This window comes from Pinus tabuliformis, chromosome 3_1 (assembly GCF_031772625.1).
Source record: "Pinus tabuliformis cultivar Carrire ecotype Pingquan chromosome 3_1, CPIR1, whole genome shotgun sequence".
NCBI lineage: Eukaryota > Viridiplantae > Streptophyta > Pinopsida > Pinales > Pinaceae > Pinus > Pinus tabuliformis.
The window spans coordinates 271,474,983-271,502,262 of NC_142301.1; the positions used below are offsets into that span (position 1 = coordinate 271,474,983).

The following is a 27,280-nucleotide window of genomic DNA, read 5'->3' on the forward strand; positions in this document are numbered from 1 at the left end:
TACATATATAGGCAATCTTACTAGGATCATTTACATTATAAACGTTTGTAGAATAGGTTTACAACTCTAACAAACTGTCGACTGATGATGATGATGGAATGTGGATAATCTTCACTTCTTGAGCATGATGGAATGTGGATAATCTTCACTTCTTGAGCATGATGGAATATTCTCGCAAAAATGTACACTGCTATAGGGTAGTTGATGTGGAGTGGTTAATAGGAACCATGAATTTTCTTCAACTGACTGGTCCCAAACAAATAATTTTGTTGAAAAATAATTATTTTCTTTGTCCCATCTAATTTTTTGTGCGTTTTTCTTCCTTGGAATTGAGTTTGTCAAATTTAGTTTTTTCTCGAGGAGAACCACCTTCTTCAAAAATTCGTTTTTCAACTTGGAAAGAATTTTATCTTCTCTCAATTTTATTTTTTGACTATTTTTTGGCTAATTTTTTGCCCTTTTTTGCCCAAAAACCAAAAATAAATATAACTTGAGGGGAAAGACATAATTTCAACCCTCAAAAGGTGTCTAAACACAAAGTTGAGGTGTAGAGGTTCTAATTATGAGTACTCTACCCCCTTCAACTTTTACAACTATTTGATTTTACATGTTACATCCAAATAGTTATTAAATTTCTGATCAATTGGAAAATTTAATAATCAATAATAGACACTTAGACCTAACCATATTCTGTGAGACTGAAGACATGATCTAGGATGATAATTATAAATAGACTCAATACACTAAGACTCACTTAAGACATCATCATCAAATCCCACCCTAGCTTTGGGGGTATGTTTAGGAGAAAAACTCTGCTAATTATCTGGCTATTTAAAAACATAGATAATTAGTTGAGGTTAAAAAACTCCCTAGGATGAAACTCGTTGATGAAAATTCCTAAGCTTACCTAGGTGTGTTACATGGCTTCATAGTCATACTAGAATAATTTTTACAATAAAGGCCCACAGGGCTGCAAAATTTGGGTTTACATGACTTGACAAAATGCTGAAAGATAATGATGATCTTTGACTGCTTGAGCATGATGGAGTTCTTTGAAAAAAATGTTTGTTGCTATAGGGTGATTGGCACGGAGTGGTCAATGCGCGGCACAATAGAGTATGGGTTGAAATATACATGAGGGGATGACGTTAGACTATGTTGATTCACAAATGTAGATTGGGCAGGCAGTTCAATGGACATGAAAAGTACCTCTGGTACTGCTTTAGCATTGGATCAGGGATGGTTTCATGGTGCAACAGGAAGTAGAAGTTAGTAGCACTGAGGTCTGCAAAGGCAGAGTATATGGCAGTTAAAACAACTACGTGAGAAGCTATATGGCTTCGGAAGTTGCTAGTGAGTTTGTTCATGCAGAGGATGGAGGTGACCAGTGTCTACTGTGACAATCAGAGTTGCATCAAACTCTCTGAAAATCCAATGTTTCATGACATGTCGAGACACATAGATATTTGGTGTCATTTCATCAGAGATTGTGTATAATGTGGAGCAGTCCAACTAAGTATGTTCCCACAGAAGAGCAGGTTGCAGACATACTCACGAAAGTTGTAGGAAGAGCCAATTTCCTCTGTTTCAGAGAACATATGGGTATAGTGGAGAACCCATTTCAGTAGCAGAGAGACATGGTATTTTGGATGCTTCTCAGATGCAATCGTTGCAACAACAACAACTTGAGAGGGAGTGTTGGCTGGGTTGTAGTGCAGACGCAGAGTTGGCAACAATACAGGATGTACAATGCAGTGTCAACAGCAACACAGATGCAACATGGTTCAACTACAGTTAGTGGCAGATGAATCAAAATTAGCGCAGTGGTTGGTGGACAGTAGTAGACAACTATAGTTGTCAGACATCAACAACTTGGGAAGATCGTATGGAGACAAAGTTGAAGAACACCTTCCTCGCTAAGAGGGAGTGTTAGTTTTTGTAGCATTGGATGTTGTTCTAGTCTCAAACTTGGTGAAGAGGCTAAAACACATGAGTTCTCCAAAACCCAGAAATCATTTATGGAAATTCCACCCAGAGATAACTTAATTAAATTAATTGACCATGATTTAAATTTTTCCTATGTCTAACTTGGGAAAATTGGTTAATTAACAACAATTAGTTGAGAAGGTGAAAATTCTGTAGAAACTCACACGGATCGACTTGGAGATGATCTCAGCCATCGATGAAGTTTTCATCTTGGCCATTGGATTCCCAACTAGAGATTATAGGAAGAGGTCGATGGGTAGATGGAGGAATACACCAGTTGCAGATACTCAGTGATCTACATTGCTTGATTTTCTAGGGCAGGTGATTCAATGGGAGAGTCGAGTTAGAGATCGAGTAGTAGGTGGTAGAGGGGCAGCATAGGGATTTTCCAGAGGAGTTTTCAGTTCCAGAGGAGTTAGAACAGGTGTTCAAGTTTCAACTACAAGAAGCTGCGCAGGGGTTTGTGCAAAGCGTCATAGAGGCAATTCGATTTGGTTGAAGGGAAGGTCATTTCACGTGTCGGAGGCCGGGAAAATTTCCAGAGCTCTTGCCCAGAGACTTCGAGCAGCAAAGACAGGCAAGATGTTTGATTCAGACAGAGTTTTGGGCTGAGCGTACAAGGGACTGCGTAATGCTTGCGCAAGGGTGGACGCAGATATTTCCGAGAGTCAGTTTTTGAGCTCAAATTGAGCTGTGATTGCTTGGTGTGAGGGTAAATTTCTCTCAGTAAATTTTGTCAGTATTTCTCTTGGGTAGAAACACCAGTTAGGCGTCATTTTATTGAACTTTTTTGTTGCTGCATAATAATAAAACCCTCACTGCTGCACCGATTTTACCACATTGGGTTTTTCCAGGGACTATTGTCGAAAAATAACAGTATCATTTTTATGTGTGTGTACTAGTCTTTGTCAGTTCCTATTTTTGCTTCTGTAGTATTTTATTTGGTGAAGAAATTGTAGTGTGAATAATTCGTTATTTTGCCATAAACAAAATAAACTGCATAATTGATTTATCGATTTTCCAAGTTTGAGGCTAGAACACCATTCGATGCTACAAAAACTAACACTCCCTCTTAGCGAGAAAGGTGTTTTCCAACTTTGTCTCCATAACATCTTCCCAAGTTGTCGATGGCTGACAAATGTAAATGCAACAACTGGAAATAAATCTTCTAATTGATAAATTAATCATGCAACTTATTTTGTTTACGGAAAACAAAATGAAAATGACATAAAAATGACACCGTTATTTTTGGACAATTGTCTCCAGAAAAACCTAATGTGGGAAAACCGGTGCAATAGTGAAGGTTTTATTATTATTATGCAGCAGAAATTCTTAGTACAATAAAATGATGCCAAACTGGCGCTTCTATCCAAGAGAAATACTGGCAAAATTTATTGAGAGAAATTTACCCTTAGACCAAGCAATCCCAGCTCAGTCTGGGCTCAGAAATTGACTCCTAGAAATATTTGCGTCCACCCCTGCACAGGCATTACATAGTCCCTTGTACGCTCAACCTAGAACTCCCTCTGAATTATACGTCCTGTCTGTCTCGCTGTTGGAAGTCTTTGGCTAGGCCCTCTGGAAATTTTCCTGGCCTTCTGCACCTAAAATGACCTTCCCTCAACCAAATCGAACTGCTAATATGAGGCTCTGTGCAAACCCCTGTGTAACCTCCTGTAGTTGAAACTCAACCTCCTTTTTGGACTCCTGCAGAATTTGAAACTCCTCCGTAAAATCTCTATGTTGCCCCTCTGCCACCTGCTACTCGATCTTTGACTTGATCTCTCCTGCTAAATCACCTGTGTTGGAAAATCGAATTGCCTAGATCACTAAGTATCCGCAACTGGTGTATTCCTCTATATATCCATCGACCTGTTCTTCTAATCTCCAGTTGGGACTCCAACGATCAAGATTAAAACTTAATCGATGGTTGAGATTATCTCCAAGTTGGTCCGTGTGAGTTTGTAGAGAATTTTCACCTTTCTCAGTTAATTGCTATTAATTAACCAATTTTCCTAAGTTAGACTTAGGAAAAATTTAAATGATGGTCAATTAGTTTAATTGAGCTATCTCTAGGTGGAATTTCTAGAAATGATTTCTGGGTTTTGGAGAACTCACGTGTTTTCACCTCTCCACTAAGTTTGAGACTAGAATACCATCCGATGCTACAAAAACTAACATTAAAATGCTAGATTATTCAATTAAAGAGCATATATAAAGAAGTAGATCTTAGAATTGATAATATTTGCAATAAAAAAATCGTATGATAAGCCCTTGAGAGAAATTGATGTGGGTTCTTCCACTTCTATCCCTTGAGAGTTGGTTCATTCAACCAAAAACTTACCCAACACTCAAGATTTGCTTCAGAAAATTATAGATCTCTAGACACTTCAAAAGATATTCTTAGATCCACAAGGGATTGGACTACACAATGAAGAAGGCTAGGGGTTCAACCAAAAACCCACTAGTGCTTCTAGATCTAGAGTGGTCTTCCAATCCAAAAAATTACACAAGATAACTTGTATAAATTAATCCCAAAGGCATATGAAACTAACAAATTATAGATCAGATAGTGTAGAACATTAAGCACAAAAAGATTTGAACAATATTACCATAGAAGCAAAAGAATAACACCACAAAGCATGTGCCCCCAAAGTCTTTCTTTATTAGATCAAAAAAATTCCAGTACAAAATTTTTGCAGAGCTTCGCTTAGCCAAGTAGCTCTGTTTTACAATGTGTTACAATGAGGCGTCAGGGCTCCAATTTATAGAAAAAATATGGGAGGTGATCCCTCTCCAAGTGAAAACGTCTTGGTCCTTTGAGGAAACGACTAGATCCAAGCAAAAAAATTGTAACCCGTGATGAGCTATGTAAATCTTGAGGAAGGAGAGCCGTTTTGCAACAAATGGTACTTGGTTGAGGTGGCAATTGAATGCTGGAGTGGTTTGGACCACTTCAAAATTTATCTCAACTCACATCTTGACCAAAACCCCATCGAATCTTTGGAACTCGAATTATCCTCCTCTTGAAATGCGTTTTTATGGACCAGTCGTTGAGCCTTTCGACCATCAAATTTTTCTTGGTGGTTAAGTTCCTTGATTTATGGAGTCTTCATCACTTTTTGACTTGATTTCACTTCTTGGGAAAGTCCACTTCATTTTGTTATCATTTTCCACGACAATTTTTATTTTTCTCTCATTTTATTTTTTGGCCAATTTATTTGCTTGTTTTTGCCAAAAATTGGAAAAAAATGGGTTTTGAGGGGTAATACGTTTTTTTTGACCCTTAAAGTGTATCTCAATAGAAATTTGAGGTGTAGAGGTCTAGTTTTGAGTACTCATACCCCCTACAACTTCTATAGACAATCCTTATTACATTTTACATCAAGATTTACATAAAAATCCCGTCTAATGGAGAATTTTTAACAATTAAAATTTGACACTCAGACTCAACCAAATTCTGCAAAACTTTAGAGATGATCTAGTATGGTAATATACATTAACTCTAGACACTACGGCTCACCTAAGACTTTACCTTGAAGCTACACTCTAGCTTTGGGGTATATTTGGGAGAAAAACTTAAACTGATTATAAGCGTCGAAAAACACAAATAATGAGCTAAGGAAAAAAACCTCCCTAGAGTGAATTCACTTGCTAGTAAAGTTCTAAGCTACTGAGGCCTTTTACATGACCATTTTTCACCATACTAGAATCATTACAACATCCCTGTAGGGCTGAAGGATTTGAATGATAGATTGATGAGAAGAAGAAGAATGCTCTGTAATTTCTGGAATTCTAACTGTTCTGACAATGCTGGAATGATCTGAGGTGTACTCTGACCATGGAGTCTTTGACAAATCTTTTAATGAAATTTGAGTGGTTAACACGTTTAATGCTCGCAAACGCCCAAATGAATGTTAGTTGATATCAAACTTTTATAGCTAATTTATTTGAAACACTTTTGAGCGACTCTACCATTCACTTTCCAGCTGATATGTAAGAAAATAAAAAGCAAACACACACAAATTTATCACACTTGTTACACAGTTATTTTTGGTCTAATGACCCTGGAAAAACCCACAAAGGGAAAACCAGTTCTAAAGGAGGATTTTAATTGCTTTTGAGGAAATTTTTACACATCAAAGATAAAGGCAACTTATCTCCCTTTTTGCTTGCTGAAGTCATTGCTAGAATTACATAGAAAATTGAGCCCCCACAGAGTCATAAACTGACTGATATTTGCCTTTTTTGTGAGTAAAAACCCTCTAACAATGCCTTGATTCTCGTGCCAAGTACAACAAAATTTGGCAGAACATTCTGCTACAATATTGCCTAGAAAAACACGCTTCTAGAGCCTCAAACTCCACGTTGGCAGACCCAAAAATTTGTGCAGGGACAAGCCTCAATTTCTATGCCAATTCTTACCCTTATCCTCCATGATTTTAGCTGAGAGTCATACTCAACCAAACTCCAAACACAACGTGGACTATCAGCTATATTCTTGGCCTTGATGACTGTACTGCAGCAGAGGAATCTGAGGTTCGAAGAACTCCTAGACTCTAAGGAAATATATTGAGTATCACACGCAATTTCTCCACAAACCTGTGCTAACTTCTGGCTTGAATCTCAGCCAACATTCACTGTAAACTCAACCTGCAAGTCTACCCCGAAAATCTCAAGAGTCGTGCTAGTCTCCTGCAGACAATTCAGGGTCTTCTTTGGTGTTCGATATCCTCTTCCTTAGACTCACAAACTTGTTCTCCTTGCTTCTTGCTTCCACGCTCTCCTTTCTCCTCTTCTCCAATGCTACTCATGAACAATAATGAATGAGCTTTGCCTTTTCCCTTTTGTCTTCTCTAAATAAAGAGAAACCTAACCCTAGAGATCTAATGGCTGAGATTAAATCTCAGCTCATTAGATCAAGGGTAGAGATCATTTCCCTCTCTTGACCCCTTTTCTCATGTGGTCCCCCTCACTTAATGAATTCCTAGTCACTTTAATATGTTTTGTAACATGTGCACTTTTTCTCTCATAAATTCACTTGATGAATATCCCGTGTCCGAAAACTAGCAGTTCGCCCTGTTAAGCCCCCAGGACCTAAATGGCTCAATTTTCGCCCATGCGGCTGACCATTTGAGAAATGAGTAGGTGGTGCTTCGGAGTTGGACCAGTGAGCTATTAGCTATCTTGAAAGGATGACTGCCCGATCAATTACCTTTCTTTCCTTTTTTTTTTTATGGATATCCAACCATTCTTACTCACGTCGACGAAGGATTGAAGCATCACTGTATCTATTTCTCTTCCGACTTTTCTTTCCAAGTGCACTATAGCCCCAGGGGGTCACAGGTTTTTTCCTGCCAATTGGGGTTCTTCCTTCCCCACCTCCACGGAATATGAACCTCGAATCCAATAAAGAGAGCCTTTCTGCAGTCATGACGACTTGCTCTGCCAAAAGAGCTCCCACCAGGCGGTTAAACCTACTGCTAAGTATGGGAAGAGCACCGTGCCTATCCCTATCTCTGCTTCTCCCGAGTAATAATAAAAGTCCCATTGTACGTTTTCTCCCTAAAGTCACATTTAAAACATAAAGTGACTTTATTAAAAAGTACTTAGCACATGTACCACCTCATAAAGTGACTTTACTCCATGACATCAATAAAACTCATAATGTCACATGACAAAAAGGTTATTAATGTGTCTTCTTAGGCCAAAAGGATAAATGCCTAGGAAACACTTCTTTGGTACCTTTTTTCTCAACAATAGAGAAGCATCAACCTTCGTGTGTGTGGTTATCATTTTTCTCAACAAATTGGAGCTACTTGAAGGGGCTTATTATTAGAGATAGAGATGAAGAGCGGAACATTATATATGGTTCTTGTTTAGGTTGTAACTCTATTGTGATGTCTTTATTTATATGAAAGGAAGGAAATGTTGAGAAATCTAGGACAGCTATATTAGGGTGATTTCTCTTATTTTGATAACTGCTTGTGATGTTCTTTTACTTAACTTGATGTACTTGTAATTAGCTTCTTCTTTAACTTGATTATTATTGTGTTCTAATCATCGAACATCTACCAAACAATGAAGATCAATGAGACACGGAGACACAAAATGTACGCTGTAAGCCAGGGCCAAAACCTCTCCCTTTGAGAGGAAAAACCAGAAGAATTCTTCTCTTCTTATAGAATCTTCAAATGATGAATTCCAAGACCTAAGACCTTGACAAAGACCCCTCCAAGACCAAGTCAAACTTCTCCTTGATGAACTTGCTTCTCACAAAGTCAACCCAAGTCAAACTTGCTTCAAAACTGTTGCAACTTCTCCTTCGACCTCAATTTCGGACCTGCAACTTATGACTGCAATTTTTGGCCTAATTGCAGAAACCCTAGCTCGCATATGTGGGTGGAATATGGTAGATTAAGGCTCCTTTCTCCTTCACTTAGTGTGTATCTTCTTCCTTTGTAAATCGGCTTGCAAACTTGATCTCTTTGTTCCCAAACTTTGGCTTCTCTTGGCAGGTCTGCAATTCGGTCTTGCTGCAATAAGATAATACCCTAATTCTTTTGCACATGTGGGAAGATGTAGCCCTAAAACAATCCTTAAAACTTTGATTTCTTTTCTCTCTTTTTTCTCCTCTTCTTCGCTGGTTATTCTTGCCTTTCTTGTACTACAACGAACTTGCTTGGATGATCCTTTGATGAGGTCGAGTTCTTCCTTATATATAGGTTTATTTGTGATGTTCGAACAACCCTAATGAGGCCAACTTGTCACTGCTAGGACGACTAGTCTTCTTGTAGGCCGACTTGTTCTTGGAGGGAGTCTTTTGACACTTTCGACACATAATAAATTTTCTTTGACTTGATACATGATGCCCAATAGGGTCTTTACATATGACAATGACTTCTTTGACTTCTTGACTTCATGACAAAGCCTTGGATGCACACAATGGGTGCTTGACCTATACATAATATCACCTATAGCATGAAACCTATGGTACAAAAATAATAATAATAAAATTTCTTTTCTCTTGACATCAAATACATAAAATCAATATTACATAAGATATTATGAAGACCAAACATAGTTACATTTTCTAACCGGAAGAGCTGAAGGGATACGAGTCATGATTTGACAATCATGTAACTCCTAAATTCACAGTCTAAACTTCTATTTGGTGATTTTATAGATTTGTTTCTGGTCAGATTTTTTATTTAGATACCCAAACTTCAAATGCAAAGGCCTTAAGCCTTAACTATCTTAAGTATTTGTGAGTTTGTCTTTTGTTGGGTGTGATATTCTTGTATACTAGCACTATTCACCTTATTTGTAAAGTTTCCATGTGTTTACATCCGAATTATTTATGGTTTTTGTGAAGCTATCTTCTTTACTGTCAAGAGTCAAGATGTTTGGGATACATGCAATTCCAGATTTTTGCATTCAGTCTAAAATTTCAGTTCATTTAGTCTTATATCATCAATTTGTTGATTTTGGACTAAATGAAGTTTATCGTGGATTTTCATGCTTTTCCAGGTTTAAAAGTTGAGGATGACAGAATATTAGAGATTGCTTGTATCATTACCGATGGACAATTGGATAAAACAGTTGAGGTAGTTACTGCACAGACTGATGCACTTAGGAATAAATTTACATATTGTGCACTATGCTTTTTTTTCATCAGTTTGAAATTGCCACAGATATTGTAATCCTTCAAATGGATGAAACAAGAGTGCTGAGTAATTTACTCTCACCGTTTTTGTTCTCATGTTTGTTGCAAGATCTTACTACAATCTCATCCAGTGCTGTTCCCTGAGACTGAGCATCAACCGTTTTCTTTAATTTTATTTCACCTAAATGTTGAGGACTAGTCTGTGAGGTGACTCATATATGGGAAACTGCTATACTTTTGTTTGTTTGTTAAAAATAAATTTATATTATTGCCATTGTTTTAACTGTGTATGTATTGCTTTTGTCCGTGTCTATGTTTTTACATGGCCAGATGTCATTCCACATCATAGCAAATTAGATTGCATCTGTCACTATCACATATGCATCTCTTTTCACTGTACAAAGGGATTTTTTTCACGTACAGGGATGGATTTTCTGATGGCTTGATTGATTATTGCATGATTTAAAACTACTTATGTGAGTTTTCAGAGCTATATTGTGCCCTTTGGGTGAAGTCACAAGATACATTTGAAAAGCATGTCCATGAAACACAAAGAGAGGCATAAATAATACTTTAGCATGAAGAATGGAATGTATACAGAACGTTATGTTGTGTATATAAAAAAAATAATTGTAATTCTGAAATAATCCTGTGAAGATAATCAATAAGGAGAAAATGAAGTTAGGGACACCAATGATCATAAAGTCTGAATCATGTTCAATTTCTGAGAAAAAATGTTCGCTTCTCTTACACTTGTCAACATGACAGAAAGTACTAATGTTACAAAATAAAAATGAAGCTAACAAAATATATGGAATAATATATGTGTTCTCTAAAATTCAGGAGTATTTTGTTGATATTATTTTCCAAGGAAAGCCTTGTGGGGAAACTCTCAGGCACTTCTTCACATTTTGTGGATGATACTTGTTATAGCAAAATCTAGCACCTAGTGCAAAGCCTCATTGTTGATTTGGGGTAGCATCGGATGTGCTCTAGCCTCAAAAGTTGGTGGAGAGGCTAAGGCACATGAGATCTCCAATACCCATAAATGGTTTGTGCAGATTTTAAACAGTTTGAGAGATATTAAAATAATCAATATTTTTAATGGAGTTCCTAAGTCTAAACTTAGGGAAAATAAAATATTAATGTGAATTAATATAAAACTGTGTCAGAAGGGTCCAAATTCAAAAGTCATGGATCAAGCCAAAATTAATCTTAGCCGTTGATTAGGGACTTAATCTCGGCCGTTGAATTGTCAACGAGAAAAGTATAAAAGGAGGCTTGAGGGTCACTTGGAGAACACACCGAGTTGATCAAGATTTCGATTTTCTGGGGTAGGGTTTGTTGAGGAAGTCGAAAGAGTGATCAGAGTTGCAGTTGAGGGGTAATGAATACAGAAGCAGAGAGGCAGAGATAGTACCAGGAGGATTAGCGCAGAAGCCGGGAGAGAGGGACGTAGAGCCAGCCAGAGGTTCATGCAGAGCCAGCCAGGGCTCACGCAGAGGTAGCTAGGAGTTGCGCAGTGCCTCAGAGAGCTAGCGTGGGTGACGCAGAGGCTCTAAGGGTTGACGCACGTAGAGCTAGGGTGACGGTGGGCAGATGCTAAGCCGAAAAGGGTTGACGCAGTCCCTAGAGGCTGACGCTGGGGTTTTTCGTGGGGCAGATTGGCGTTGGGAGCTGTCAGAGTGTTTATCTGGGGGTTTAGCCGGAACATCCATCTTCGACTGAGAGGTACTACTGCTGAGATTATTCTCTATTGGGTGAGACGGTTTTGGCACCCAGATTGTATTCTGAAACTGCTTAATAATTAAAACTCTCAGATAGCTGCACCAGTTTTCCCACATTGGGTTTTTCCGAGGACATTGGTCCAAAAACAACGGTGTCTCTTGTGTGCTTGTTTTGTTTCCTTTAGTTGATGATTTGTAATGTGTTGAGTATGTACTTGTATTTATTTTCAGTATTTACATGGTGAATAACTTGTTAATTAATCAGAACAAGTAGGCATAAATAAATCAGAAAAGTACATGAAGGGTTTCTAACAGTTAGACTTAGAAATTCCAACACTCACTAAGTGATCTAGACCATGTGCAACTTATGGGAGTGTCACCAGTGTCAGCTCAATGACTACTCCCCTTGTTTTAGTGATGGAAAATATGGGAGTGTCACCAGTGTCAGCTCAGTGACTACTCCCCTCGTTTTAGTGATGGAAAAAGTCCAACACAAGGGAGGCTTGTGCTTAGGGCTTAGGGATCAAGTAATTCAAGGAACTTAAGCTAAGTGCTCCCAAAGGATCCTACAATGATAATGTGTCACAAATGAGGGTTTGAAGTGGATGAAAGGGGAATTTCCAGATTTGGGTTCAATGTAGCTATGGCTCAATCTAAAGGCTATGGTTGACCTATAGAGGCTCAAATAGGTTTCCCCAACACACCAAACAAAGAAATATTCAAAACTATCATAAACAAGGGTTTTAAATCAGCGAATTGCAGTAGTTCAAAAGTTTATGACAGTAGCAAATCTGTCTCAGAAAATTATGAATAAGCAATGGAAAATGAAGGCTAAATTAAGGAATAAACTAAGAACTAGGTTAAAACAAATTTTGATGGTTAGCAAGTGATAACAACAAATAAAACCTTGATGTCAACCCTAGAAAATGGCTGAAAAATGCATGTAAAATAACAATTTCACTTATCCAATACACTTTTCAACAATGTCTAACCCTAGGACATGGATCGATAAGGTCATTAAATACTGAAAATATTAGATTTCGCTGTAAATATACCCTAGTCTGCCATAAAACAAAATGAAAACGATTTTTATTAATTCAGGTGGATGCCACAAGAGATGGACTAGTGCCTTCTCTAGCTAGGTCATAAGGAATTTAAAAATGAAATGATTCTAGGTTTTCCTTTGAGTGATAACAAGATTCAAACAAGCTAGAGAAAATAAACTAACTTTCCCTAGGGTTTGAGATCAAGTTTCTTAAATTTTCAAGATGATTAAGGGAAAGAGAAAACTATCTCTATTCCTCAAATACTTGGAAGAAGTGTTTACATCAACAAGGACAATGAAGCAAATGCTAAATAAACTAACTTAGCACACGGACATTCATGTAATAAAACATAATACCAAGATGAAGCAAATAAACTAACTTATGTTATGAATAAATATATAAATAATGATGATAAATGTAATAATGATTAGTTTATTAGTAATTAGTACTGAAGAGGCATGTCTAAATGGGACATGACCTTACATGAAGGAGTACTTGCCTAGGGTATATAAGCAGGCCCTCATTCTCATTTGTAACATCATATTCTCATTGGAGTGAATCACTCTGAATAAGTACATATACTATTGATAAATTGAAAGATGATTACAAATGTGGGAGGCCCGTGGCTTAAATATTGCCTTGAGTGCCTCTTGGTGAAAAGATCATGCCCTTTGCCTAATTAATTACTAATTACAGACTCGATTATTTTTTATATAACATTTCCTTCCTCTTCAAAAGATGTTTTGCCCTCAAAGCATACGCAACGACGGGTGCTATTGAGAAAATGCTTTTGTTTCCCAAGAAGCTTCTTCTTCTGGTAAGTCCTTCCACTTGATCGGTTATTTTTTGATTACTCGTCATCTAAAGTCGGAAGTGTTGTTTGTGCTGATTGGTGTTCGCCAAGTGCCTTTTTAAGGCAGGATACATGGAAAATGTTGTCAACACGACTTTTATCAGGAAGGCTTAGACTGTATGCTACTTGGCTGATATTTTTGTTGATCTAGTACAATCCATAAAACCTTGGTGCCAATTTGTTTTTTCCCTTTTGTTTTAAGGACAATTGCTTGTAAGGTTGAAGTTTAACAAATACTTCAAATTCTCTCTCTGTTCTGTTTCGGTCAGCTTGCTGTTTCATACGATTTCTTGCATTATTTAGATTTTCTTTTATAGTTTGGACGACTTTTTGGGTTTCTTCTAACTGGTCTTTAACCACTGGAAGTTTTGTCTTGATGATAGCAAAGTCCTTCCATTTCGGAGGTTCATAACAGTACAGAGCTTGAAATGGAGTCATTTTCGCTCACGCGTGATAAGTAAATTGTACCACTATTCAACAAGATGTAACCACTAAGCCCATTTTTTGCCACAATGTTTGCACTTGTCCTCATTCATTCTTTGCATTTCCAAGTTAGCTTTTTCTCCTTCATGAAGATGTAACCACTAAGCCCATTTTTCGCCACAAATTTTGCACTTGCCCATCTTTCATTCTTTGCGTTTCCAAGTTAGTTTTTTCTCCTTCATGAAAATGCGGTGGAACATATTTTGTGTTATCCATGTTCGTAGCTTGGGGAAATCTTTGTCTCGAATATACTCTTTCAACTTTTGGCCACTGCATCTTTTCGTGCTTCTTTTCAACAACTTTTGCCTTCTGTCTTGCTACTTCTATAGAAGTGATGTCATGAAGCTCAAGCTTAGCTTGGAGATGGGGTTTAAGTCTTGTGGTGTATGATTGAATGGGATGATTTTTGATAACGCAGGTACTCGTGTAGCTAAAGTTTCCCATTCTCGTGTGTATTCATCCACATCTCCTTTTTGTTGCAGTCTGGTGAGTGCTGAGAAGAACTCTTCTTCCTTGACACCTTGGAACCTTTTAAAGAATGCATTTTTGAATTTCCTCCAACTGATAGCAAGTGTCGTCTTTTTCCACCACATATACCAATTATATGCTTTGCCTTCTATTTGCATGGATGCGTGCCTAACCTTTTTGTCGTCATTGTCAATATTGTAAATCTCGAAATATTCTTCTGCTTTATTGAACCATGCAACACTACACTTCTCGTTACCGTCAAGCTTTTCTCTTCCTTGATATGTAGCAACTGGTGGAGTGAAGAAGGGGTATTGATTTGCGAGTTGCATATTTGAGTATTGATTCCAATGCTGCATATTTTGAAAATTCGTGTTACTATTTTGTTGATGGGGCATAAACGATGCTTTTGGAGACTCTGGTTTCTCACGTGAGTCTAACGAGTTTGATGTATCTAGAGAATCGAGATGTTGAGTAGCTTCATTATTTCCACCACATATACCTATTATATGCTTTGCCTTCTATTTGCATGGATGCGTGCCTAACCTTTTTGTCATCATTGTCAATATTGTAAATCTCGAAATATTCTTCTGCTTTATTGAACCATGCAACACTGCACTTCTCGTTACCGTCAAATTTGGAGAGCTCAAGCTTTGCTCTTCGTTGATATGTAGCAACTGGTGGAGTGAAGAAGGGGTATTGATTCGCGAGTTGCATATTTTGAAAATTCATGTTACTATTTTGTTGATGGGGCATAAACGATGCTTTTGGAGACTCTGGTTTCGCACGTGAGTCTAATGAGTTTGATGTATCTAGAGAATTGGGATGTTGATAGCTTCATTATTATGGGGTATTTGATCGGATGAAATCTTCAATTTGTCACAAATACAGGACACCATCACCATTGCTTGATCATGATTTCGATTCACCGTATCTGAAAGGATTGCATGATCCTTTTTTAATTTGTTATGGTTTTGCTTGAGTTGACTCTCTATTCTCTTTGATGTACCCTGGAGCGCCTTGATTGGTTCGCCATGTCCGATCACCTTAGTCTCAAGATCCATCAATCTTTTATTGAAATCGGCCATCGACATTGACGAAGTCATTGCTTGGGTATGTGGTGGTGTATATTTATCCAGCTTAACCCTTTTTCTTAACTTGACCCTAATATATATATATATATATTTTTTTTTTTTAAAATTTATATAAATTTATTTATTTTTTATAAAAACTAATTTTTAGTTTATTATTTTTTTAACTTTTCTTTTTCTTTCCTAAATAATATTATTTTTGTTATTTTTTATATCTATATTTTAAATAATTAAACTAATTATATAGCGATAACTATATATATAACGTTAACTATATAAAATATAATTGCTATCAATGTAACTATACGATATATAGTTTATAACGCAACTATTTGATATGCCCACGATGCAACGTGATGTTCGAAAGGGATGGTCACGGTGGTCAAGAGTCAACTAGATGGCGGGGATGACAACATCGGGAGATACTCTCAGTGGATGGGTGTCGGTCGATCAACAATAGGAGGGAATTGTGACAACAGAATGGTTGGGAGTTGGGTCGACGACGTAATGAGCAGTGGAGCAATGCAGTTACAAGATGTCAGAACAAGCAGAATCAACGTTCGAGTAGGGTGGGCGATTGGGATAGATTCACAGACTAGCAGAAAAGGGATGGCGGATACGAGGAGCATGCGCATAGACAACGAAGGAAAATACACAGAGATACAGTAAGCACAAACATGTCTGGTGGAGTGGACACGAACAATACGAGTAACTGATACAGTTGAGATGGTACGTGCAATGGTGGTTTTGATACCAGATGGAGTGAATCACTCTGAATAAATACAAATGATTACAAATGTGGGAGGCCCCTGGCTTAAATACTTACTTGGGTGCCTCTTGGTGAATGAGCATGATCTTTGATCATGCCCTTTGCCTAATTAATTACTAATTACAAACTTGATTAATTTTTATCAGTGTTCCACGGGGATGCATCCCCCAGGGTCGGGTGCGTGCACCCCTCGCAGCCCACGCACGCTGGATGGGGGAACGTCTGGGGAAACGTTTCCTCACGTCCCGTTTTTGGGGAGACGTGGGGGGGACGTTTCCCCATTGTGGGGGACACGACTCCCCAAGGTGTCCCCCCTCAAAATGGTCTATGCGTTCCCCCTTAAATTTGCTTTTAAACAATGATTTATGATAGGGGAAACTTAGTATTTGACCATATTTCCCTACTAATGCTATGCAATTCATGGTAATGTTAAATTCTTAAAGTAAAAGTGACATTCTCCTTTATCTTTCATTTTCATCCTTTTATTTAAATTTTTAACATTACCATGAAATGACTCAGGATGTTTGAGAGTGGTTCCGACCTCATTGGATTTCATATGGAGAAAGTAGAATTTTAGATCTCACTCAAAATCCAGCAGACTTAACAGTTTTTTAGGAATTTAGGATTTGATGGATTGCAATGTTTCCATTGCATTTTGTCATGTACAAGGGTATGTAATTAGTATTTAATCAAGAGCACCAAGCCCTATGTGTACTTTAGAGTGACATTTAGACTCATCACTCCACTGTTTTTGAGTTTTAGTTATATCAATTTACTATTCTAGTCTTCAGATTTCAGTATCTATTATAGTCTATTTTGCTTAGTACTAATTAGATTCTAGAATGATGAATGATGAATTTTAATTTTAAATCAATTTAGAATCTAGAATGATGAATGATGAATTTAATTTTTAAATCAATGTAGATTCTAGAATGGTGAATAATGAATAATGAATATGGATCAAAGTATTTCATTATTGAATCTCATGGTTTATGGATGAATCATGTATGTATTAGTAAGGATGATGAGTATGGATCAATGTATTTCATTATTTAATTCAATTATGTATGTATCATTGTATTTATGCTTTCATTATTGAATATGAATTTGATATATATATATATATATATATATATATATATATATTAAAAAGGAAAAAAAATTATATACCCCGACGTCCCCCCGTCCCCCCTAAATTTCCCTAAAATTTGAGGGTACTTTGACACGTTTCCCCGCACCCGCGTCTCCCCGTCCCGGAGTCTTGGTGGAACATTGGTTTTTATATATTAATTGTTATTTAACACTCATTCATACATTTTATTATATATTCTTTTATCTTCAATGGAGATCTATATATTCCAAGTCTTCTGCAGTATTTAACTTGAAGAACAAACTTTGTTCGTTCCATTTCGTATCAACGTTGTTCGGTCCTCTAGGCTCCTTAATCGTTGCACAGAGCCACCTTCTTTGATCAAGGTCTTTGACTTTCAAATTCGTCAACATCGTTGCCGTTGAAGCGTTTCACTACCAGAATTTGGAGTTTCTCCATATCGCCATTTACAAAAATTATTAAAAAAATAAAAAAAGTCAATATATATTGGAAAAAAATAAAAAAGTCAAATATATATATATATATATAAGTATGAAATATATATATATATATATATATTTAATAATAATAAAAAAAATATTTAAGGGAAATTATTAAAAAAAAATATATAAAGAGTTTGATTTAAAAAAAAGAACAAACGTAATGCACACTTCAGCGCCTAAGCCGCTGCCTTCGGGTTGCTATCCACCACGTGGCCCACCTCGCCAGACTGTCGCATGACCACCCTCAAACCCCGTCATTCCTTTTCGACCACAACCATCTGCACTGAAAACACTCACTCTGTGACTGCCATGACCCAGGCTTTGCAGCAGCCCAAATGCATAATGCGTCGCATCTTGGCCATTGCAAAGACCTGATTTTCCTATTGCTTTCGTACAACCATCGACACTATATATTTTTCATCCCATAGTTGCGATTACTGCTATCTGCCCTTCGTTAGCTTGCTTGTTGTTCGCCTTCCGCTAACAATACCACTCTGTGCTGTCAACCATCTTCACTTTGCCATTTACCACTGAATTTTTTTCCCTTGCAACTCTCTAAGAGAATACGTGACGGAAAAAGGAGCTACCCCTTGAAAAGTCACGACTCACAATCGTACCATTTTTGGCTGTTAATCTAAATTCTTAATCACATAAGTCAGTTTTAGTCATCGTTGAAGGGTTTGAATTGAGACAAGCACCCATGGCAGTCACGCTTAGCAAACCACCACTCGTAGCTTCAGATGCGTATGACCAATTAATTCGTTGACGCGCTATATTGTTCGTTCCATTTGGTATCGTACAATCGTGACCAATCAAGGAAGATTGTGTCGGTTTAGTAATTAAAAAGGGAAAAAAGAAAACTATAAAAGGTTTAGCAATAAAGTGATATAATCAAGGATCCGCATAATAATTAATTGTGGGGAATAGTTTTCAAATTCATTTGAAAAGTTAGTGAAAGTTATAAAAAGTTCAACTAAACAAAAAAGTGAAAGTTATAATAAGTTCAACTAAAGAAAAAAGTGAAAGTTAGAGTTATTACAAAAATTAAAATTAGGAAAAGATAGGTGAAGGTTAAAATTATGTTAATTTTAGATAACAATGGTATGTTCTATGCTTTAGCACAATTTACTTCAATGTTCCTTATCATCCCAATGACAATTTCCAATAATTTCTAGTAGCAATCACATTAACTTAATCACATTGATAGTAAATGCAGATAGAGCATAAACATGTGTAGAAGACAAGCCAAGACAAGAGGACTGTAACAAATATAATTCATATAAAAATAATATATATAAATATAAATATAATAATAAATAATAATAAATAATTAACTAATGCTCTAGTTAGTTAGTAATGAAAAGACATATCTTAGAGACATGACCATTATAGAGCATAAAACATGTGTAGAAGACAAGCCAAGACAAGAGGACTGTAACGAATATAATTCATATAAAAATAATATATATAAATATAAATATAATAATAAATAATAATAAATAATTAACTAATGCTCTAGTTAGTTAGTAATGAAAAGACATATCTTAGAGACATGACCATTCATGAAAGGGCACCTGCCTAGGGTATATAAGCAGACCATCATTCTCATTTGTAATCATATCATATCTTACATCAATTCAATATACAGTTACATGTCTTACAATGGACATTTACGTCTTTGAAGTATTTTAAAGATTTTCGTCGTGTATACGACTTTTGGTTGTTTCATTGGTATCAGATTCACGTTTGATCCTAGCCTTTGGCCATCAATCGTTCTCTGTTGCCATTGGAATTTAGGGTTTTAGCCACAAGAAGATTTTGGTGGTTCTCCAGGGTTAACGTCAGGCCATTGGCCATTTAAAAAAAAGAAAAATCAACATAAATAATAATAATAACTATTAAAATAAAGGTTAAAAAAATTAAATTGAAAAAAATAAAAATAAATAGAAAAACAATTTTGCAAAAAAAAAGAAAATAATAATAATAATAATAATAATAATAAAATACAAAAAAGTAATAATCAAAAGTTAAAAAAAAAATTCAGGAAAATTTTATATATATATATATATATATATATATATTAAAGGAAAAAAAGGAATAGAAGGCACGGCATACTTGTAGCACTTCCGACTAACACCAATCGCTAAATGCCAAAGCCTCCGCCAGATTTTTCACAGTGCTAGCCAACGCACAAAAACCATAGGAGCGACCACAATAGTCACTGCCACCCTGCGAGTCTGCGAAACCACTGGACTTTGCACACTGTTGCCTCCGTTAACCTTTCCACAACCATCCTTAATTTGTGTTCCAACTTGTCAATTTCACGCTGTTAATCAATTCCTGTTTCACCCAAGCCATCGTTGAATCAATTGTTCAGCGTGTTTGCCTTATCCAACCACACGCATTCTGCATTCCGATATTGCCCCTATTCACCAGCTCCATTTTGCTGCTACTGTAACTTTGGTTGTAACTAAAAGTCAAATCAGAATCCTCTTCGTGACAATTCAAATGAAATCTAATTGAAATCTGTATCATTGCTCCTATAAGGTTATTAATCCAAACATCACGATTATTCATTAAGCCGTCCGCCACATTAATTAATCGGACAGTGTAATAATCACTCAAAATTTTTGTAACCTATCAATCATAATTATGTTTCATAGCTGTACGAAGTGTAATTCGTACCTCAATATTAATTTGGGTGTCATCATATTGTCAATCAGTGGGAAAGAGAAGATTAGTAAGGTATTAGGGGAGTAAAAAAAAGTAATAAAGTACATTTAATTTTAGATCAAAGAAATATTCAATAATAATTAAAAAATGAAGGTCTACTAAGTGGATATAATAAAAGTCAATTCAATAATAAAAATAAAATAAAATAAATTATAGAATAATTGAGTTAATTTTTTATGAGGTTATATATATACATATATTAAAGGATGAAAAAGGAAAAAAATTATGAAGGGTTTTTTTTTGGGTTAAATTTTTAACTAAGAAAAGGATTATCATTAAATCCTAAGATCATAGACAAACACAAAAGAAGTCCATTTTTAAAGAAAAATGGAGTCTAATTCAGAAACAAGGAAAGGAAGGTTTTCCTATAACTGTCTTTCAATTGCAGATTGTAGATCACTTATATTAAACAATGTTTTAAAAACCGGCCGGTCTGAATCGGTAATCAGTCAAACCGGCCGGTTAGCAAGCTCATCGGGTCAAACCGGCTTAAAAAACCGGTTTATCTCCTCATTTCACCTTTTTTTTCCCTAACCAGTCCTAACCGGCCGGTTTAGGACGGAACCGGCTGGTTTAGGACGGAACCAACCCTAACAATGTTGGCAATTAATGGTAATGTTAAATTCTTAAAGTAAAAGTGACATTTCCTTTAATTTTCATTTTCATCATTTTACTTAAATTTTTAACATTACCATGAAATGACTCGGGATGTTTGAGAGTGGTTTCGACCTCATTGGATTTCATATGGAGAAACTAGAATTTTAGATTTCACTCAAAATTCAGTAGACTTAATGGTTTTCAGGATTTCATGGTTTGGGGGTTTGCAATGTTTCCATTTGATTCTATCATGCGTGAGGGTATGAGATTGGCATTTGATCAAGAGCATGAAGCCCTTTAAGAACCTTGATCGTGGTGGCATTGATTGTTGAACTTTGTTGATGTTGGTGGTATTGATTGTTGAACTCCTCTACCATGGCCTTAACAAGAATGCACCCTTCACTCAAAGGAAAACAACTGGTTAGGCATGCTAATCTTTTTCTACCACATTATAAGGTTGAGGAGATGAACCCTTCACTCAAACCAAAATCATTGGTTAGGCATGTTAAACCTTTTCAATTTCTATCATGTTATAAGGTTGAGCAATCCAAGTCTGAAGACTTTGAGCTAGATGATGTTTATGTATCTCTTGTTGATGATGTTTATGTATTTCTAGTAGCGTTGAATCAATGATGAGTTTCATGAGTGACCATGTTGATTAGTGATTTGTAGTTTTGATGTCTATTTTTGCTACTACTACTAAAGTTGTAGAGGAGTTTTAGGAGTCCTCAAACTCAGAGGCATATTATTTATGTAGCTCATGTTGAACTCCTCTACCATGGCCTTATCAAGAATGCACCCTTCACTCAAAGGAAAACAATTGGTTAGGCATGGTAATCTTTTTCTACCACACTATAAGGTTGAGGAGATGAACCCTTCACTCAAACCAAAATCGTTGGTTAGGCATGTTAAACCTTTTCAATTTCTATCATGTTATAAGGTTGAGGAATCCAAGTCTGAAGACTTTGAGCTAGATGATGTTAATGTATCTCTTGTTGATGATGTTTATGTATTTCTAGTAGCGTTGAATCAATGATGAGTTTCATGAGTGACCATGTTCATTAGTGATTTGTAGTTTTGATGTCTATTTTTGCTACTACTACTAAAGTTGTAGAGGAGTTTTAGGAGTCCTCAAACTCGGAGGCATATTATTTATGTAGCTCATGTTGATGATCTCTTGTCTAGTAGTGGTGATGTGTTTGATCATGATGAGGAGTGATCGTGTTGTTGATCATTGATATGTAGACTTGTAGTAGTTCAGTGACCCCATAGCTTAAAGCATTGTTTTCGGACTCTAGAGGCCATTTAAAGCCTCATTGATTATGTATTTTGTTGCGGATATGTATTGCACTCGATGCCATTTTGATATATTCACCTGTACATGGTATATAGATGAGCAAACCTTGCATATTTTGTTTCTATTGGCTTGGAATCATGGTTTTAAATCTTAAAAGTAGTTTTTTTCATTAAAATTTAATTATTTAATGTATTTTTTTAAACTGGTTCGTTTAAAACTGACCAGTCCCGGTTCGAAACTTGGTTCATTAGGTGGACCGGTCCGGTCACCGGTTCCGGTTTTTAAAACATTGATATTAAAAGGGAATACCGAAGGGAAGAAGATTATTATTGCTATAAGCACAAGTGTCAAGGAAAATTACGTCAATTTTAATTTGGATAATCAACTATTAATTCCAAAATCAAGCATAGGTGAAAGAAAAATTCTTTTTGGCGAAAAAGAATACAAAATTAATGATTTACAAGTGACAATTGATCATTATAAGTACATATCTCAATTCCGTGTCATAACTATGCTTGACAAAGAGGTTGACATAATTCTTGGTCGACCTTGGTTCAAGGAATTAGGTACGTTCATTCTAAACATAGAAAACAAATTGTTGATGCTCCCTTACAAGAAGAAGATGGTCACGTTCTAAGACATGACAACGAAATCAAATTTGATACTGCATTCAACAAAAGATCTTAAGGATATTTCAAAACTAATGTTTGAAGAGAATCCAGAAACAATATCAAAGAAGCATAAAGATCTCGAAGAAGTCATATCCAACAAAGATAAGGAAAATTCATGTTTGAAGGAGCATAATCAGAAACTACTTACACAAGTAAGAAAATGTAAAGCAAAGAAACACCAGTTAGAACAAGAAAAGGAAATTTCTGAAAAGAAACTCAATGAAAGTCTATTAGGAAAAGAAGAGGAAAGTTTTTGCTTAAAGAACCTTAACCAAAATAAAGATGAGAAGCTTTTGTTAGAACGAATCAAGTGTTTAAAAGATGAGAAGCTTGAATACCATAAATAAAGTTGACTCAGAAAATGAGGAAATTTTACGCCTCAGAGACCATAATTGAACTCTACTCACCCAAATTAAAAAACTTAAGGATGATAGGAAATCATTGGAAAACAAGTTAGAAGAACTTATCACGAAAGACGTGTTGAAGTCGTCAAGTCAAGTTGAAGATAAAGGAATAAATACCGATCCAGTTAATATCACAACTCAAGAGGATGAGAAACCAAAAGAAATTAAAACATATTTAGAAATTGGAGTTCAAACAATGGACATACCAAACGATGATTCAGTAGCCAAGTCAACTACAACAATGCCTGAAGGAAATCAGGTAACAACCACTAACATGATAAGAGAAAGTCTAACTAGAAGAACTATTTATCGACATCCGAATCACAAGAACAAACTTTCCAATCAATCTACAAAAAGTTTTGTCCTCAAAGCTTGTTAATCAAAAGGCTTGATCTCTCTTTTTGTTTCGAATGTCTTCTCATCTCGGAACTGTCATCTTCATTGATACAGGTTGATACGATCGTCTAAGTGATAAACAAAAATGTCGCACTGAGAAAGGATCTAACCATCTTAAATTAATCTTCTGTACCGCAACAGGAAATGTACCACAAAATGCAAAAGATGGTTGGGATATACACTTTTAGCACGTGGTCAAAAGCCAAACATGAGCTCTACCCCTTATTTATGGCCATCACCCTGGTTGATATGGGTCCTAGATGATCCCCCTCCACATAAAGGAACCCTTGATTGTCCCAACCCCGGGTGGGCAATGAAATGCCCCACCTTAAAAAATGGTACCTATTGTTATCCTATACATCACGCTCACATCCCCTGGAGCCTCGAGTTTTTATGAAGAAAAATCAATGAAAGGCAAAAGGCATATGAAGAAGGATGGAAAACCAAAGGCTGGGGTAACTTATGTACCATGATTTTCTCCCTCCTATATTCATATACCAAAGTGTGGGCTTCCCTCATTATAGCTACCCTCTTGTCCCATGACATGTGGCCTAGATCCTTCCCTTGATCCCCACTCCGCTCCATCATTATATCACCTGCCACCTGATGGATGTACCATGGACATGTCACCCTTTTTAAAGACTGAAACCACTTAATAGGGTCCTAGGTTAACCCTCTTATTGAGCTTGGAGACACTTATACATGCCAAAGCCCACTATGGAAGGGTATGCCATCATGAAGTTCCCCATTGATTGCATGATTTGTAAGCTCTTTTACTTGATTATCGTAATGATTTGTTGTATTGGAAGACAATGATGCATTGGATCTTATGCAGGATTGCAAGTGTGTCTCCATTTGGGGCTTGGTCTCCCTATACAGGGTTCTAGCCCCCCAGAGGGCCACATTGGCTCTTGTAGGGTGAGTGTTGAGAGCCATGGGCCTCCACCATAGCAGAGAGTACTTCATGGACCTCCAACACCACTCATTGATTGCTCATGTTCCACCTTTTGGATGAGGATGATGCACCTGGTTCACCATGCCCATCAGGATCCACACTTGCATCATACACTTGGCATGAGTTCCAGGGTCTAGATGAGGATCTGTCTCACTACAGGAGTCAAAGGGGGGCTTATGTCATCATCCCAACCCTTGAAGATATTTTACATGAATTTTCGATCCACTTGGAGACCCATGAAGATGTCCTTGTGCCCCCACACCCACTTAGGAGCACCACAAGGATTTGTTTGGAAAATAAGGGGTCAAACAATGACACACTCTGGACTTCATTTGGCCTCCTCAAAGGCCCAACGACTCATTTTATTGATCATTCTACCCTCTTGAGAGGCTTATTCTTATGTTATTGAGCTATCTTGGTGGGCTTGTCACCAAGGGATGTTATTATTACACACTATTTTATTATTTGGGGCTCAATTAGGCGAAATTAGGCAAATCAAACTCATTCGAGATTGTATAAATAAATGAGAGGTGATTCATTCTCTCATCATCACTTGGATTGGGTTTAGTAGCTACTTGATAATTTCACATTCCCTTTTGGAGGACGAGTTTGGATTGCATGGATGAATTTTCATGTTTAGATATATTTCTCATCTTGGAGCTTCATTATTGGTATAATTTAATGATTGGATATACTCATTTGTACACGTAAGTAATCATTTTCATGCTTATTCTTGTATTTACTGTCACATGAAATGTTGTTTGGATGTTCGCTATAGAAGTACAAAATTTACTGCTTTTCTATGCAAAATTGTGGAAATTTTGATCTTTTGTAGCGTTGCATCATTGAATGGGCCATGTATGAATGGGTGAATGTTCCTAGAGATTATTGCTATTAAATATATCTTGATAAGTCATCAATTATTGCATATCGAAGTATAAAGACCTTGAGTAGCTGCTCTCATGCCCTAATGCCATGCAAAGTTGCTTGAAGGCCTCCTTGATTGGGTAAATCTTTTACCAAACACCAAGTTCTCCTTGATTCATTTCTCCCAAAGGAGAAAGCACTAATCCTTCCATAGGTGATCACTTTAAAAAAATATTTCTCTCACCTCTCCTCTTTCTAGGCCTAGCCTCCATAGGTCACCTAGGGCATCACTTTTCTCCCATTGTAACCATCAAAAAAGTTCGATCTCTTGTCCATAATTGCGCTAGGGTTTCCTCTAGAGGCCCTCCAAATTTCAAGAAATTTCAATGATGGGATCTTGAGATATAGCAAGCCCTATCTCAAGGATCGTTTTTTGCCCTAGGTTTCCCTTGGCTAGTGTCCTCATTTGGATCATTGTATTAAATTCTCAAAAGAAGATTTGTCCTTTGATCCTCTTCTCTTTCATAATTAGGTCAAGCCCCTCCTTGGCTGATCAACTCCACATCCTTGACCTAATTCTGGGCCCACTTGGCTCGTGTGGTCCCGCAACCTTACAACTCTAATTCCACAAAGATCACACGAAGGCCATGTTATGAATAATATATATATATATATATATATATATATATATATATATATATATATATATATATATAATAGTATAAATAATGTAAACAATAAAAACAATAAATAATGATTAAATAGCTAGTAATTAGTTAATGAAGTGGTTTGTCGCTCAAGGTTTGGAGATTCTCCATATCGCCATTTAGGCCTTTGCCCCCTAACCCCTACCCATCCCTCGAAAAAAAGAAGTCTTTGACCATTGACATTTCAAAGATTCTAGTAAAACAAAATAGTCTGATGTAAATTTTGAAGGAGAACATCCATATATATAAAAAGGTTCTACATTATTCATAAAAAGTGCATGATAAAGTCAAAAGTGAATCTTTCCAAATATCTTTAAAAATTAAAACTATATGTATGAGAAGGAAGAGTAGATAAGATTATCCTGATTATTCATTAAGTGGTTTACAAGCTCGTGGTTTTAGCAACCCATGGTAATTGCCTATGGTATTTTCAAGGTAAAAGAAGAACAGAAGAAATACAAAATCTCTTTATGTGAATAGTAAGTTTTACTTTTTATGTGGAAAAAATTAACCAAGTCAAAGACGCATAAGTGGACATATATTTTATATTGTACCCCAAAGATGTGAATAGCCACATTTCACTATAGTTGTAACTTTTCAAAGAGAAAAAAAAGAAGATTATAAATATATATAGAAAAAAGTATATAAACAAAATAAAACAAAACAAAGTTAAAAAAGAAAAAGAAGAAAGTTAAAAAAATTATAAAAAAAGAAGCGAGTTTAAGAAAAAAACAAAACAATTGTTGAGAATAGATTATATATATATATATATATATATATATATATAAAATTACCAAGGAAGGTTATCAAGTCAAGAAAAATGGAGCCTAATTCGGAAATAATAAGGAAGTCGTCAAGATGAGTCCCACATGACAATCGCTAAGGAAGTCTATAAACAAAATAAAACGAAATAAAGTTAAAAAAGAAAAAGAAGAAGAAAGTTAATAAAATTATAAAAAAAGAAGCGAGTTTAA

At 36.2% G+C, this 27,280-nt stretch overlaps 1 protein-coding gene across 4 annotated transcripts in view; it reads left to right on the forward strand.

Annotated features, from left to right (window-relative positions):
• LOC149186835 (Polynucleotidyl transferase, ribonuclease H-like superfamily protein) overlaps positions 1–27,280 on the forward strand; it is a 294,393-nt gene that overhangs the window by 134,910 nt on the left and 132,203 nt on the right. For all 4 annotated transcript variants that reach the window (XR_016255721.1, XM_089411161.1, XM_089411159.1 and 1 more), the window contains exon 4: positions 9,517–9,593. Coding sequence is in view for 3 of the 4 variants with exons in the window: in XM_089411161.1 (XP_089267287.1) it covers positions 9,517–9,593 (77 nt within the window). In the remaining variant the exon portion in view is untranslated. The remainder of the gene's footprint in view (positions 1–9,516; positions 9,594–27,280) is intronic.